The following is a 17,752-nucleotide window of genomic DNA, read 5'->3' as shown; positions in this document are numbered from 1 at the left end:
GTGTTATTGAGCTTAGCAGCTATTATGAGGTTTGTGTGTGTCTATTCAAAGCCATGTGTGCACTCCTTTTTCAATAAAATAAAAACACGGGCCCCTTCTCTTACTGCACTTCACTGGGAAGAAACAACCCAACAATTAGTGACTTCAGTTTGTGAACGTGGACGTTTTTGTTCGCTAACGTTACAAGAGGCTGATAAATTAAAAGGATGCCTGAGGGTTAAAACACAAAAAAAGAAGCTGAAACATAAGTGGCAACGAAACAAATCTGCAGAATTCAGACACAAACACCGCATTAATAATTACATATTTTATTTCAGTAAAATAAATTAATTAAAAATGGACACAAGTTTGTAGTATATTGAAAGAAACTAACTGTAATGAGATCATGCAAGACTGTAATGTCTTTTTTTATTCTTCTTCTTTGTTTGTTTTTTTGTTTTTTTTTTAATCCCCACATAACATCTGAGGTGGATGGAACCAGTATAAATGACTCGTAGAAAATAATAGCTGTGCTACTGAAACAAAGTTGCCACCAATCTGAACGGTGGCGTTTCTTTTTTGTTTTTTTTCTTTTCTTTTTCTTTCACAGGGCATCTCTCTCGTTGCACAGGGTACATTTCTAAAGTTCCTCATGAAACACAGGAAGTTGCCGCTCGAGGGATTTTACAACCATTTCAAACGCCGCCCCTTACAAACCGTGCACGGCCTCGTCCGCTCTCTAGAAGTTTTGTTGTTTTGTGGCGTCTTTGTAAAGGTTGCTACTGCGTGCTACTGCTCCGTCTACGGTGTTGAGCTTTCGGTTCACGGACACTGGCATGACGTCGAGCTCGACTAGTTGAGATATGAAGGGAAGGAAGGCGGGACGGGGGTTTAACGTGTGCTTTGGGAGTTTCTCTTTTAATGCTTTTTGACTGCACTGCATCGTGTGCGCAGCGGCGGCACGTCAGTACTAGAAAAGTCAGATTATCCCACCTTTTAACTGATACACAAAAAACTTTTCTTTTTTTTTTTAAGAGTCGTGTGTGCAATTGTGCTTCAGTCCTAACAACACGTTATACTTGCACCAAGTACTTCTACGTTACAGCTCACTGCTGTACAGCGACGCAAAACGCCGACCGGGCAGAACATTATGACCACCTTCCTGATGTTGCGCAGGTTGCACAGTTGTGTCAGAGAATGAAAAGCTGTAGAAAAGACCTGCACACCTGCAGAAGCTCCCATTTAATGCATGTGTCCGTCCTCATCAGAGAGTGGACACAAAAGAGCGGCAAAAACAGCATTACTAGAAAGAAGCAAAATATTCGTATATTCAATCGAATCAAATCTGCCAACGCTTCAAGCTGTTTTTGCTTGACAAAAATTCTTGAAACTGGTCAACACTGTTTATTGTGTCATTGCTATAGGGTGGGGTGGGGGGCCTGGTCTGGTTTAGGTGGGTGCTACATGTCTAAGTAACATCCACGCAAATGAAAACCAGGTCCAAAAGTTTCCCAGCAGAACTTTGAACTGTCAGTGGTCTTAATGTTCTGGCTGATCGGTGCACATGACTGCATTTCAGTTTGGCCGTGAATTTTAAAAAAAATAAATAAAATAATAATAATAAAAAAAAACACACACACCAAACAGATTCGCATTCTGTCCACTGCCAGTGTAACGACCACAGATATAAATACTGTCCCACTTCCTGGCATAGATAATTTCACAATAAGAGCCAGAGACCGACTGACCCTGAACACACAACATGGCATGAACCCGAACTCTTTTCTGTAAAAAGACACGACTGGGGTGCTCATCACATGCTCCGATCATCCGCCCACCCCCCCCACGCCACGCCACGCCACGCGCCCCCTCCCCTCCCCTCCCCTTCACCGACCTCTATGAGACGCGGCAAAGTGCAAAGATACAACAAGACACTGAAGATACAGTTTTCAATCATGCCTCAGTTAATTTTCCTCCCTAATGTCATGTGACGGTGAAAAGGACTGAACATCACGCACAGTGTTGTTTGACACACGCACAACACCTCTTCTTTTTTCTTCTTTTTCTTTTTTGTTTCTAAGAAAGTTAATTGACATAGCTGATAGAATATCTCATCTCAGGCAATCAACACGTATATAAAATCACACATGGCTGTAATATTCTCGTGATTTTAAAAAATAAATGAGTTGTAACGACCGTAGGGGACCAAAAGAAGAGCACGACTAGAAAAATAAACGATAATAATAATAATTTAAAAAAAAAAATGGCTGCTGCTAGTTATTATCGAGGAGAATCATCTGAACAAGTTTCCATTTTCAAAAACCTTTCATGACATCTAGTCCCATACTACACACTACCACATACACAACTGCGTAGCTTAGTACACAAACACTGGGGTATGTCACTGATGTGTGGTGGGAATTTAAGGCGCGGTAGCATCCATGAAGAAGACACTTAAAAATATAAAGATTTACAGCTTGATTTTCCACGTGTGATTAATTCATAAAAAAAAAAAAAAAAACATCTGATGCAACTTTTTAGATACATCACTGCCTAAATGGATTTTAATCTTATTTCTTTTTTAAAAACCAGATTGAGTCACATAAATTTAAAACATATAATTTAAAAAATAACATATGTTATGGATGTACCAATACTGTTTTTTACCTTTTTTATTCTATTATTTTTTTTTATTTTTTTTTAAAGATGCCACTTCACACACCTATAATGATTTCAAATGTATTAAAACGGTGTCAATCACAAACTAAATTGTCCTAATTTCTTTAATTCCAGAGTCAGATTTTAGGGTATTTTTGTTATATATATGTTGCTATACATAGATATATATATTTTTTTGTTTTTTTGGAGGGGGGGCGGTATTTGTAGCTTGTGCTTGTATTTTTATTTGGATCATTTTATTCTTTTGCCTCTAAACTTGTATTCAGAGTTTTACACTGGGAATAAAAAAAGGCCGACTCATGTTAAGGGTGAACAGCTCCTCTGTTACTGATTCTTGTCATGGCTTCTTTTTCGCTCCTCACAAAAAAAAAAAATAAATAAATAAATAAAATCCACACAGATGATGATCTGAATCTACACAGAGATGCATTTGTACATATACAATCTCTTCACTTGAAATACTTTGCTCTGGATTTTGTTCCCTCTGTACGCCGCCCGGTGGTGGTGGTGGTGGTGATGGTGATGGTGATGGTGGTGATGAGGGGGGTGTTTCGTTTCGGTTAGTGCGCTACACCAGACGTAAGCGTTGGGCAGTCTTTGTTTTTTAATTTTTTTTTTTGTTGTTGTCGTTTGTTTTTTTCTTCATTACGAACATTTACACAGCACACGTCACTCGACTGAAAGAGGAACGCCGACGGGATGCTCTGGCCTGATGCTTGTGTGTTTCGGAGGATTACTCTCGTGATTCGTCCGGAGTAAATTCAGTGTGTGTGTGTGTGTGTGTGTGTGTGTGTGTGTGTGTGTGTGTGTGTGTGTGGAGAAGCTGCTGCTGCTGCTGCTTTTGTGTGTGTTTATGTGTGTGTCTTTAAGAGAGCACCATGTTAAGACAAATTCTGCTCAGAGAAAACAGTCACCTTCAGGTCGTAAAGTCAGCACGTCAGAAATCGAAACGTCTTATTTGTGCTATGAGAGGCGCGCCCCCCCGGGTCGTGTGTTACTGTCGGCGTGACGTCCCGTTCGTCGTTGCTTTGCTCCTTCGTTCCCAACTCAGGCACGCTGAACACTTTGGGTGGAGGAGGAAGAGGAGGAGGAGGAGGAGGAGGAGGAGGAGGAGGGCGGTGTCGGTGAGATGGTGATCAGACAAAAGCTGTTTCAGAGTTAAACATCAAGGTTGGAGGACGGAGGGGGAGGACGGGGGAGGAGGGGGTGAGGCCGGGGGCGGGTGGGTCCGGTGGGTCAGTCGCTTTTAGGCGCCTCCGTCACACGGTTCCGTTCTCCTGCCTCGGCTTGTGGGTCGTCGTGCGAGCCGGCGTGCTCAGGGAGGGGGCCAGGGTGCAGAGGAAGCCGGCCAGCAACGTGAGGCCAAGGCCCCCCCAGGCACAGAACATGGACCAGCCATAGCCATGGCTAATGTCTTCAGGGAGGCCGTACATGGAGCGGGGGTAGCGCGACAGCTCAAAGTTGATCCCCGCCACGCATGTGCACAAGGAGATGATGCAGCACGTTCCTGTGTGACCAGAACACACGGGTTAAAATGGCTCCCGATCGATCACTAAATTCCTACATGCGCTGCCTACTGCAGGAACCAGAATCATGTTACGGCGCGGCATCGATCCGCTATCTCATGTTAACACAAAGCTGCTCTCAGCCGCCACCAAATAAACACAGAAAGTAGGAGTAAAAAATCGGATGCATGCTTGTGTGTGGACGTGGGCATATGTGCTCTCACAGTACCTCCCATGAGAAAGAGTAGCCCAGCTACATATTGCATGAGATCATGCTGCTGGCAGCATCCCAGCACTCCAATGATCCAGCCAAAAAGAATGATGGACACGGCCATGCCCACAAAGCCGGCCGTCATTCTTCTTAGATCTGTAGGCAGAAACGAAAACGTCACACGACAATAAAAAGATCAATGTACAAACTGGGTTAAAAATCTCTCATCTATGGTGTCTATCAAAGAATTTACATTTTTTTTTATAACAAGAACATAATTTGGCATTATTATAGCAGAAATAAGTAACGATGAATCCCCTGCGTTCATTACTTATGTATAGCTGTCTTTTCACATTTCTTCATATCCAGCACACTTACTGCAAGAAGAGGAAGTTAACTAATTAATTAAATGACGTGCCTCTCTTGGGAATCATATAGGAAATTATTCTTAAATGATTAAATTACACGATGGCCAACGAGCATCAATGAAGGATAAAATTGTGCTGCATGATAATGATAACAGCGTAGGAGCTCAGACAATGTTCTGCACTGTAAAAACTTAGATCTAACTAAGATAAAGCAAAATCTGATTGTTTTTAATCTGAAAGCAGCAGTTTATGAGATATCTGCAGGTTCCAATGACTCGTTTCTCGTGTTCTCCTGATCATTTTGCTCATTTCAGTGATTATTTTTCTTGTTTTTTTGCATGGCGGAACAAATCACACCAGAATACAACAAGGAACCTGTCAGTCTTAAAGCAAACAACAGACACGCGTGTGCTTGACATCTCCGTTAACACGCTGTAACACCTGTACTGAATATAAAACATCAAACCCGGAGGCAGAGAGATTAAAGGGCTCGTACATCCTGCTGCAAATCCGTTCTGATGCAATCCAAGGTCAACTCTCTGCACAAAAATATCAAGTAAGAAACATAAGCCCGTGCAAGTGTTTTAAGGAGAGGGAGATTTGAAACAAGACACAGATGTGTCTGACCTAATGTCCTCAGATAAGACGTGGTAAAAGACAGTGATGATGACCTGGAAACCTCTGGTCACGAGGTAAGAAGAGAAAAAAGCTTCTAAAGTTACATCCATCTCAAAACTGGTAAATATAACGTTTCAAATAAATCAGAAATAAGCAGATGAAGAGATAATAGAGTCTAGCATGTGGTTATGATGCTTGTTTAAGTTAATAATCCGGCTAGTGCAACGGTTATATGTTTTTTAAAAGAGTAAAAAAAGAGTAAATGTAATTGCATTCTTAAAATATCAGAGAGAAATCTGAAGTAGTAAATAAAAGAGCTGAAGTCTGTGACTTTCAAAAATGGTCACAAAAAGCAGCTTTATAACAAAGGATTATAAATACGAGAAACAGAAATACAGCATGAGTTTCTGCATAAATGCCTAGCATACCTGGAAAACCAAATAAATAAATAACTAAACAGATATGTTCAAAGCATGATGGGATTTCAGTTTATTTTAACTGCTATCCTTCAACTCTCAAAGCTGTTTCATTTTTGATCTGCTTTTTGTGTTTGTCTGCAGTTTATTTATTTATTTTTTTTAAGGACAAATCAGGAGGATAAATAAAATTGAAGCACTGACAGTGAAGGAAATAACTAGGGGGAGAAGGTTCTCATAGTCTCCTTCATCTAGAGTCGGGCTGTCAAACATATAAGTGTAAAAATTACATAGAAAACATTAAGTGCAATTCTTCCACAAAATTGTCACGTAATCGTAATTTGTCCATTTGCAGTTGGGGCATTATGTGCATGTCCTTCTTTGCACTGAAACACTGGAAATTATATATTATTGTGGTATTATGTCACTGGTCCGGTCCTGTTGAGATCACATTGGGCTGTATGTAGCTTAAAAATCACTTCCTTTTTTGCTCCGTTTGAGTCTCCACCAGCCCCAGAGGGCGCTAACTGCATGGAGATTGCTGTTTGGTGCTGAGCAGGCAGGAAATGGTGCAGCTTCGGAGCTATTACTCTGAAAATAGCTGATTGACACTGAGCCAGACAGGAAATGTGTCTTAAATCAAATAACAATAAGTTAAATCAGGTTAAAACAAACTCACAGAGGTGAAAGAGGATAAGAGTAGGCTTTTAATTTCCTTTAAGTAACTACATGAAGTACATGTTGCAAATTTCAAGCAACACTGCGCTGCCTTCCCACTACACAGCACATGATGTTTAATAAAAAGAAAATATGACAGGACCCGAAATCATGCCCTGAGGAACACCAGTTTCAAACAGATAGTAACTAGTGGTAATTAAACAATCGATTATTTGCTATTATTTAATTTAGTTTTTTACAGTGAACATACAAGAAAATACCAGACTATTAAACCCTTAAATACAAATACAAGTCATTAAACCAACAACCCCACAAAGACGAACAAAAGGCTCTGAGACTTACGGAGTGCGTGCCACTCGTCCTGGCGTATGGTCTTTGTGATGTTGACGGGTAAATTTCGTGGCAGGATGGACGAAGAGTAGTGATACTTGACTGGGGTACATCTTTGAATTATTCCTGGTTAAAAAAACAAAAAACAAAAAAAAAACACAGAGACAATTATAACTGGAGCACAAATGGCATTAATTCAAGAAAGTACGAGAGGTGAAAATGAAGTAATAATGTCATTCTGGACCTTTGCCCACTCCTGGAATCACAAGATAACGTCCGTACGCTCACACACAACCGGCAGAAAAGCTTCTTATTTATTTTCCACCCTCGCTGAGTTTTAATTTTCCTGAGCTGGCCCTATTAACCTTGTTTTCCCAACCACTCCTACATTGTTATTAAGGGCGGATTAGGAAACAATATGCGATATGAATTAATCCGGCGAAGGCCACATACAGAACTTAATTGTTCTGATTTTAAAAAAAGAAAATGAATCTGTTCATATTTTTGCATTTGGTTTTTGGAGCCCAAGAGTGTAATCCATCTTTTTTTTTTATATCAGTCTCCTAACAGACTATGGCTTTACTGTCTACAGTAGCTGACAGCACAATCATGTGATTTTTTTAATTTAAAAATAAAGAAAGAAAACAAATATAGAAGATTCATTCAACTTCACGTTTGTGGGAACTTTAACTCATGTTGGTGAGTTCAAGACTTTGAGTCTTTGAGATCCAACGAGTTGTTTTTACGTCCAGTTGTGTTTCAGTCCGTGTTCTCCCCAACAAGCTGCGATAACGCAAAGCCAATAAATGACAGGACATCATATCCGTCTTTCTACTGGTACCTCAGCTTTCCACACAAGAGCTCAGTCAATGGCAGTTTCATCGACTGGTGTAAAATACACAGAACAACAGCAATGTTCACATCCATCCATTATTATGATCAGAGAGGCTGAAAATGAAAAATTAAAAAGCCTGAACGTGTACGTCAGCAGTGTGGGACCCAATACGTTTTACTGTAGAAATGTAACTCTGTGCCCTTCACTGCATTACTGATTGATTGATTAATTGATTGATTGATTGATTGATTGATTGATTGATTGATTGAGGCAGGAAAGGGATGTGACATGTACATGTGCTACTGATATTTCACATTTCACAAAAAACATCCTTCATTCATTCATTTCATTACAGATACTGTCCACAAGCATCTTAACAGAGGACAACTGGTTTACGGTGAACAATATTGCACATTTTATATTATTATTTTATATTATTATTCATATATACACTATACACCGATCAGGTATAACATTATGACCACCTTCCTAATAATGTGTAGGTCTCCCCTTGTTGCCTCCAAAACTCTTGTGACTCATCAGATAATGGATGTGGGCTTTCTGACGGTGTCTTGTGGCGCCTGGAAACAGGATGTTGTTAGTGGAGGGGGGGCCTTTGGGTCCTGTGGGTTGAGGGGAGGGGCCTCTGTGGATCATCCCACAGATACTTGATCAGTTTGGGATCTAGTGAATTTGGAGGCCAGGTCAACACCTTATGCTGTTCTCGTTTTTTTTTTCTAAAGCTTTTTTGTGTGTGTGCTGCCATCATGGAGTGTTATTGCTATTGGGTGGGGGTGTCTGGTCTGGTCTAGGTGGGGGCTACATGTCTGAATAACATCCACATTATGAAAACCATCTGTTTCCCAGCAGAATTGTTGTAAATGTTATTTATTTCTCCTGTCGGTAGTTTTAATGTTGTGGCTGATCGGTGTATACAGGTATATATGAGTATCTAAATGTGCAGTAGGTGTTTATGTGAAAGCGAATGGCATCTCTCTTCAGCTGAATTTCTAATTCCAATCAGTAAAAGCCACTGAAGTTAAATCATACTCCGTCTTATAGTAAACAACACGTTTCCTAATTACACCGAATAAATCTTAACTTCTGTTTGATGGCATCGTTACGAAAGACGTTCTTCAAAAGTTTCTGCTTATTAGTCGATAAACAAAGGCCTAATAGACAACTCTGGGGATAATCGATAGGCTACTGGCAGCCACTTGATGATTTAAATACTCCCAAACTGCTGGTGGATCCACACAGATTATTGACACATATTGAATTATCTTGAATGCTCAAAGCTCTTGTGAGTCACCGTGGGAACCTACAGACTGTGACTGATTATTTTACTCCTCTGTTAGTGCTGTGGCTCCTCTTCAGGTACGACCAGGTAGGCCTTTGTCGTAGTTTTGGTGCACATCAAAGCCCTCCTTTAGCCTGAGTAGAGCTCCAATCCCACGCACCATATTTAACAGTAATATCTGCTAATAATTTACACCTCACGCAAAACTGATCTCAAACTGTGTTCATTTAACCTCGTATCGGTGGATAAAATAAGTCCACTATGTCTTTGATTTTAATATCCATAGACAAACATGCAAACTGCAGCATTTATCCTCCGCTGAACGTGGCTGTGAGCACATGTTTGATAAAGACGACGTTAAAAACTGCTGACATCTCGTCCCACTATGACTTTAAACCGTTAACGAGGCATAATCACATTTATGCTAATCAGAACGTGGCAGCGTCGGAGCGGCTTAGATGTTCGGTTAGACGATGTCTGAGAAGGCTCTTGGTCATTCAGATCACGGTTTATCCAAAAAAAAAAGAAGCAAATCATCCGAGCAGCTTCTTCAGTTCTAAGGGACTGGTGGGACGTTTGAGGTTCAAATAGGAAACGCTGTGTGTTTCTTTCTTGACTTGTTTCTGTAAATAACCAGCAACTGGTGCAGTCAAATATGTATATATATAGTGTGTCTGTGCAAAATAAACACATATCTGGCTCCTTTAAGTACGAAACATTAATGACACAGTATGAAATCATTACTAGGCCTTGGACTTATATCTTCTAACACAAAGACATTTAGTGCAATGTGCAAATTAACATGAGACAAAACAAGTCCCTGTCCTCTGTCCCTATGAATGATGCTCTAACAGGCTATTATCAGTCAGAGGCTCCAGTCTCCGGGTGTGAATGGGGACCCCCCCCCCACCTTCCTACTATATGTGATATATATTAAACTCGGCCCAGTGCTGTTTATAAATATACATTATTATTATCACTTTGAGTTCAGTATTAAGTTATTCAAATGATATACATGTTTAAATCCTATTATTTCAAACATGTGCAAGTGTACTGTCCCTTTACCATAATATGTTGGTTTCAGGTTAATGTGCATTGAAAGAAATTAAAATTTATGTGGGAAAATACATATATATGTATGAAAAATGTCAAATCAATCAAAGACTGATAGTACATGCAGTACTATTGTAAATGAATAGCAGATAATATCTGATTAGACGATGCCTTTCTTCACTCCTCTCTCAGACCATCCGTCTCCTCCGGCTAAGATTTGGACATTTCCATCTTCAGAGGAGTGTCCTTTGTCCTTCGGGTGGAGGTGGACCGCGGAGCCGTTCCCTGATGAGCTGGCCCACAAGTTTTTGGACGGGCTGTTTGGTTTCCTCACTTCACTGAACAGCATAAACTCCATTACTCTGTTTGTCTCTGGGTGTTTTGTCTTTGGGGTGGACCTGTTTTTGTCTAAATGTATTACCAGGTTTGAAATAAACTGGAGTGCGGTGTTTTCCTGGAAAATTCTCCTGAGTGCTCCTTCCCCTTGTACTTTCTGGGATGTCTTCTCGAGCCTTTGATGAAGGCCGAGTTGGGATATCCACATGTCTTGAGGGTTTGTTTGATGTGTGCTTCCTCCTTCTCCTTTCCATCCAGGCTCGTGGTTTCTCGGTGCTGGAGGGTTCTGGTGCCTCTTAGCTTGTGTTGCAGCAGATAATAAATGCTGAGCAATGTGAGCGGGTTCTCCGTCTGTCTTCTTCCACGTGCACCAAGACGGACAAACTGTCCCGGCTGATGTCCCCTCAAGTAAACCTGATGTTTCTCTCCACTGCACTGATGTGTTGTGTGAAAGTTTCCTCTGTCTTCATGAACTGAATTTAGACGATTTAAGTTGCACAAATTGTAAATGGAACAAATAGCTTGAACCAAATCATGAGTTTTTTACTAGAAATTTATAAAAAATATTCATAAGTTTTAATTGTTTTTTAAATGTAGAAGAACTATTAATCACAGTTTACCACCATGGTGTTGGGCCCTGTTTTGGCTTTAGCAGACTATTGTTTTTAGCCGTTTTTAGATGTTTTTAGCGCGACATTGGGCCCAAATAACACATGAACAACTTCTGTATGTATGTATGTGGAAAACTACTGTCTGTGTGTCCAATTTAATGCAACAAAGACTAATCAGAAGTGCCAATAAATGGAATATTATAGGAGCTTCTACGGATTCTACGACTATCTGGGTAGAAAATTTCCACTCGAAACTCTGAAATTCTGACTTTTGGGTACAAACGGATCACAATATTAACCCAGGTGACCACATACCTGATCCACCTCCTCCATGTGGAGATTAAAGGTGATGTTTCTTGTGACGATTACTCTTCAGTGTAGTGAATAAGGCAAAGTACAGTGGCTACAAGCTGGCGTTCGTTCCTATATAATACCGGCTCTTTATCATCTCATCTTCTACTAGTGCTTATACCCACTGGGGTCAGGGCTAACACAGAGACAAACAACCGTTTGCACTCACATTCACACCTAGAGTCAATTTAGAATCACCAATTAGCCTAACGAGCATGTCTTCGGAGGGTGGAAGGAAACCGGAGTGCCTGTAAAAAAAACCCACGCAGTAACACTGGCTCTTTATACGCAAAATAAACTGGGGGAAAAAAAAACTATTATATGATGAGACACTGATAAGTTATCAGAGCTGAGTTATTAAAAGAGGAGCTGAAACACGTTTTTAAGTTTCGCTCCTTAAGAACGTGGCCTTTAAAAATGGCCGTCGTCAGAGAAGCTTAAGTTGCAACTATTGAATCTGTTGTGAGAGAGACAACTTTAAAGGTTGAACAGTTAACGGCCATTAAGGCATTTGTCGGACAACCATTGGTTGAGTCACTGTCCAGCTGTGTGCAGATGTATTTTCTTTGTCACTGTATTGATTAAATTACACTCGGAATGAAATCTAAATGATTCATACTCTGATATGAGTCTGATAAGACTTTTAAACAGAGACTAAATGAACGTGTACAGTTCAAGTTTAACGCTGAAGCTTCGCCTTCAAACTTTAAATGAGCAGAAAACTGACCCGACACCTTCCTGGGACAAGTCGACAAACTTTATGACCTAATGAGCTGTTATGTCATGAAGTAAACCTCTACGGGACAGAGAGGTACAGACCTCACTATGCACTAATCAGCCATAAGATTAAAACCACTGACTGAGGCAGCTCACTGTTCTGCTGGGAAACGTTTGGACCCTGGATTCATTCATGTTGACGTTACTTAGACGTGTAGCACCCACCTAGACCAGACCAGACCAGGCTAGAAACCCCCACCCCACAGCAAACCATGCAAAGCCTGGCACAGACACACACACAAACACCCCCCACTAACAACACCCTGTTTCTAGACAATCCAGGACACGCTCAGAAGGTCCATGTCCATTCTCTGATGAGTCACAGCTGTTCTGGAGGCACAATGAGAGACCTACATAATATTAGGAAGGTGGTCATAATGTTATGCCTGATTGGAGTATACGTCACGTGTAAGGAGCTGTTCTTTTATTTATTTGGTGTAGTTATTGAGGGAGACTGGGTGACAGTAAACATCTTGAATCTTGACAATAACTCAACATCTTTCATGATTTATCTTATAAAATGTTTCTTGATGCTTCACAAGATGTGAATTTACAAATTTCACTGGTTGAATTAGAACAAATGGGAAGTAAAGAATAATTTCTAGGTGTCGGGTCGTTTCAAAATGACACGATGTGATTGACAATATTCAGACTCAGTTTGAGAGACAGGAGACTGTCGTTAAAGCTGATCTCTGCCCAGTTTGGACTGATCTGAATCCCGCACATCAACACACCTGTGTTTGTTTTCTACGCTGTCGTTACAACCTCCTGCTTTGTACAAACTCAGCTTTAGAACCACAGCCTGGATCAGGTTTGTCATCAGTGGACCGAGGCCTGAAATATGGCTTCTCATCGTTCTTCACTGAGGTGGGCTTATGTGTTTTGCTGTCTGATTTGCTGTATCCCATCATCCAAAGCAGATTTATCCACGATTTGGCTTCTTTTTGTTCTTTTTTATTTTGCAATAAATTGACCGTGAACACATCACCACCCGTTTTTAGTCTCTCACATATGACTCTATTGTTCCAAATAACAACTGAAGCTGGTCATTATCTCAACATCTCGAGAACTGAAGCTGGTCATTATCTCGCCTCGGAGCGTGGAGAGGAGACTATTTAATCACCAATAAATGAAAGAGGTGCGCTTTTAAAAGGGGGACATTTTTTTTTTTTTTTTATCAATCAAGCTCAGAAATCTAGGCACAAAGACGCGTAAATGCCAGAGGCCTCTGGATGCTCCTGTGTCTGAGGTGTGAGCTCATCGCTGAGCATCGCGGCCTGGTGCGCGCAAGAAAAGCCAGGTTGCTCCTGTTTACCTTTGTAGATGAGGTCCTCGGTCTCCAGGTCGAAGCCCGAACGGTGACACTTCCTCCAAAGCCCGGAGATGGTGGAGTTATACTGCCGGCTGCAGTGGGACTCCATGGCAGACGCGGCGGCCAGAAAGTGCCGCTTCCCCCTGAGGAGAGGAGCAGCGTCCGGGCCGCTACCTTTCCTCTCCAGGCTCTTTGGAGGCATCTGGAGGGGGAGGTTGTGGTTCGAAATGTAGATGTAGCCCGGGTCGTTTCGCTTGTTGGCATAGTTTTTGCACCTCTCCCGGTGCCTCCGCGCGTCCGTCTCGTACCAGTAGTCGGTGCAGATCGCCATGGCGAGCAGCCCCAGCGCGCAGAGAGCCAGGAAGAGCCCCGTGCTGGTTAATATTTTCATCGCGGCCATCTTCCCCGCTCGATGGAGAGCCCAAACAGTCGCAAGAAGGTTCCTCCGTGGCCGTGGCGGTGGTGGTGGTGGTACCGCGTGAAACAAATCACGACGGCACTCACAGCCTCACGCAGTCCTGCACCGGGACCATGATGGTGCAAGGCCAGCGTCGTCCGGACTGGATGCTGCGGTCTATTGTTGTTGTGGTACCCGGTGGATGCAATGTTGTTCCCACCATCTGTTATGGTACAGGAGGAGGAGAGGGGATGGATGGCGACCAACGCTGCGAGGAGGAGGAGGAGGAGGATGGGGAGGAGGAGGAGGAGGAGGAGGAGGGGGATGAGGCAGTGATGTAGTTGCGCGCTCTCTCCTCCAGGTTTGTTGCGGGATGGGGAGCAGACAGGAATGCGCTCCTCTGCGGGGGAGTAGTCATTTGTAACGCTTGAATGGGCTCTTTTTTAAATTCGGTAAACACGTAAAGCACAGGTGCAAAGGATGCACAGTTACATCATGTGCAACTTTTCCGCAATCTGTAAAAAAACGTCCCGCAGAACAGAATCGGCTCTGGTGTTAGTGATGTGTTTATTTGGGTAGATTTTAAAGATGTGATTCCAGCTCTCCAACTACTAAATGTTTATAACAGGATAGGACAAAGGCAATGTAAACCCTCAGATGTGTATACTAGAATAATAATCTATAATTTCTTTGAATATTACAAGTGACACTTTGAGATCCTGATGCTGCTTTTTTCCTTATTTATTTCATTTTTATTTAAATGTGGGCCTGAAGTCTGACTAACATAGGGAATTGACATGTATTATACTCCTACAGACCTTTATAATTAAATGAAACGTTTAAAAATGATATATTTTACAGCTTCCAATCCCTAAGTTGTGTCTATTGGAATCTCTTCTTATCTTCTGTGGAGTCTGACTGTGAACACATGTTTAATAGAGGTGAAAAACCGTTGACATCTCGTCTCAACATGTGTTCACTCTGGAGCAGTTTGACGTTCACTTATATAGATTTGTGAGATTTAAATGTCAACACGTGAAGATTGATTGAACTAATGGTTGAGAGCCATTTTCCCTTGGCTCCTTAGCACAGGGACATGAGTTTTCTTTCACTGCGTTGTTGGATTTACAGTAGTGACCCCAAAGAGTGGAGCTGGATTTTGTTTTCATTCTTTAATGGCTGATATTCTAGTTTTGCCCTAAATGTTTTTCTAATTCTCTTAATTTGTTCCATGATGAAAAAGTTCATTTTAAAGACTTGGATTCTGTTAATAAAGAGACACATGGTCACTTTAAAGCTGTATTATTTGTCTTAAATGCTACATTTATACACTGTCTCTTATAATTTCTATTTATAGCAGGACTAACCATGGAATAGTTACTGTGTTTAAAAAGAAAAACATGTAAAAACAAGTGTCTACATCTAAAAATATGTGCTACATGTAGCAGGGTGCAGGAAACTATTGACAAATGCCTCAGATTTGTCAAATTAACTGCTAAACATTTACAAGTTTGTTAATGTAAAGGTGGAAAATTACATTACATACATTATTACTACTATTATTATTATAGTATATCATAGTATTATAATTAATGGACCTCTATGACGCAGTGATTGAAATATTGTGGTGTATGAAATCTTACAATGACGTTGGCTTCGGCTTTAACTTTCTGAGACCCTGCGTCCTCATATGGGGACATTAAGTTTTAGGTTTTGTTGCAGCTTATTCCACTTCATTTAAAACCATCGTCCTCATTAGTGGACACTCTAGTCTGCCATCTAGTGGTAGCAAAGGGTTAACACAGTAGTTGGAGTCATTCTACAGTGGACGAGGAATAAAACCGGGTCTCGGGTCTCGGGAGGTTAAATCACAATTGGATGATTTCTTTCTTTCTTTCTTTCTTTTCTTTCTCTTTTTATTCGAGCCACTCTTAAAAGTTAACTTCTCATGTTAACTGAATCTTGAGCTTACTTAACTTTGACTTCCACACTAAGAAATACAATTAACCACGATTAAATATCATCCATTTTTAATCATTTTTAACTTTGACATATCATCATCATGTTCACACGATTGTACAGATTCATACAATATAAATTCTGAAGTTGAACGATGATGTATATTTTTGAGCTATGCTCACCTGTATCTCAAAAAGTAGATATTGAGATATTAGATATTTGTATATAAAATAAGCAAAGTTGTGTTTTTTACCAATTGAATGAATAGTAATGGTTAGCAAACAGGTACAAAATGTCTTCAGACCCGGCGTCCTCATACGGGGACATTATGTTTTAGGTTTGTTGCACCTTCTTATTCTGTTTCATTTAGACCTGTTGTCCTCATAAAGAGACACTTTTGTCTGCCATGTACTGGAAGTGAAGTGTCAATACATTTGTTTATTTATTCTTTATATATTAACTTTTCTAGTTTGATACGACAAAAAAATTTAACAAATTCACGAGTACTCGTTTGAGGACGTTGGGATTTCATCATTTCAGATTCTAATTTTGCAATAAAATAAATAGTTTTATATTTTGGTTACACATTGGTGACTTAAATTGTAATATACAGTGAAATAATGCTTGTGTCCACATAATTTATTAATAAAACTTCTAGTTCAAAGATGATGCTTATTTTTTATACTTCTTAGGTCCTTCTAATCCCAAATATCTAAAGATCTTAGTCTCATCTTTAAAAAAATAAGATGCATTCCAATCAAATGCTTTGGTCTCAGGAGGTTATTAAAGCATTTATCCATTTACAGAATAACTGAGAACATTCTCAGCCATCAGTGAGTATTTATATAACTCAGTTGTCAGTCATGTTATTTTACTTTTGGACTAAACTACACTGAAGCTAAGGGAACACACCATTTGTCACTGGTGTGTTTGCGCTGCAGAGTAAATAGTGGTTTGTTTGTTGTCCTTCTGTGCCGTGACCGAGGAAGGCTCCCACGGACACTAAGCTGCTCGCAGGCTGATGACTAAGGAAGGCGACCCGCGGAGGAGTCGTTATGGCAACACAAGCTTGCCAAATAAGACTGTGCTGAAACTGGACAAGTGTGAACACGGGATCAATACCCCCCCTCCATCCCTCCCTCCAGTCCCATATGACATTTTAGGCATAGGACCTTTGCGGTAAAAAATTTTTTCTGCTCACGGTGGCCTGGGTTGGTGTGCAGAGAGGTCAACGAGCTGCATCAGCACCTTTAATACGGGACGGAGAATCAATACAGGAACATCTTAATTTTTTCCCTGTAGCACAAGTTATTTTCCTCTGCTTCTATGCACAGTTTTAAAATATAAAGACTATTTTTTTATATATATATATATATAGTTTATTTCTTTAGGTGTAGCAGTGGTGCAAAAAGACATGAACAGTTCCTTAATTTTCTTTAGAGCAGAGGTCTTCAACGTTTTCCAGGCCCCCAAACTGACAGAGATGAAGAAGGGACCCCCCCCCCACCTACTAAAATAAACTCAACCTAGTGAAAAATTATAAATATACATTATTATTATCATTTTGCATTCAATATTAAGCTATTCAAATAATACACAGGTTCAAATATTCTTTTTTTATATCTATTTTTCAGCTTATAATATGCAGCCTCGTGATTGGCTCAGCAGTGATAGGGGCGGGGCCTACTCTGTACAGGAGGCTTAGATTGACAGGTCTCTGCTTCTTTCAGTGACTTAAATTTAACGTTGTCTGCCTCCATTAATCCCTTTTCTAAATTTAGAGAAATTTAAATTTGTGTGGGAAAACAAAAATATATATATAAATATAAAAAAATATCTAATCAACCAAAGATTTTGTGACCTCTGCAGACCCCCTGTTGAAGACCTATGCTTTAGAGTTGTTATCGCTCCGTTGACTAAAAAAACAACTTGTTAGCAATGGCTTTTAAGGCAAAACACAGAAGTAACAAACAGTACCAAACCTTTTCATGTATTATTCTTAACTTTACCACAATTATTTATTCGACTTTCGTTGTG

At 40.5% G+C, this 17,752-nt stretch overlaps 1 protein-coding gene across 1 annotated transcript; it reads right to left on the bottom strand.

Annotated features, from left to right (window-relative positions):
• Window positions 1-292: 292 nt before the first annotated feature.
• tmem276b (transmembrane protein 276b) lies at window positions 293-14,048 on the bottom strand. Its single transcript, XM_047581271.1, has 4 exons — window positions 13,363-14,048; window positions 6,797-6,910; window positions 4,393-4,530; window positions 293-4,165 (listed from the first exon to the last, which is right to left on the bottom strand). The coding sequence occupies exons 1-4, from the start codon at window positions 13,757-13,759 to the stop codon at window positions 3,918-3,920; spliced, it is 897 nt and encodes a 298-aa protein (XP_047437227.1). The 5' UTR covers window positions 13,760-14,048; the 3' UTR covers window positions 293-3,917.
• Between the last annotated feature and the right edge of the window lie 3,704 nt (window positions 14,049-17,752).

The sequence above is a fragment of the Mugil cephalus genome, chromosome 3 (assembly GCF_022458985.1).
Source record: "Mugil cephalus isolate CIBA_MC_2020 chromosome 3, CIBA_Mcephalus_1.1, whole genome shotgun sequence".
Lineage (NCBI taxonomy): Eukaryota > Metazoa > Chordata > Actinopteri > Mugiliformes > Mugilidae > Mugil > Mugil cephalus.
This window is presented reverse-complemented; position numbering and strand designations above follow the sequence as displayed.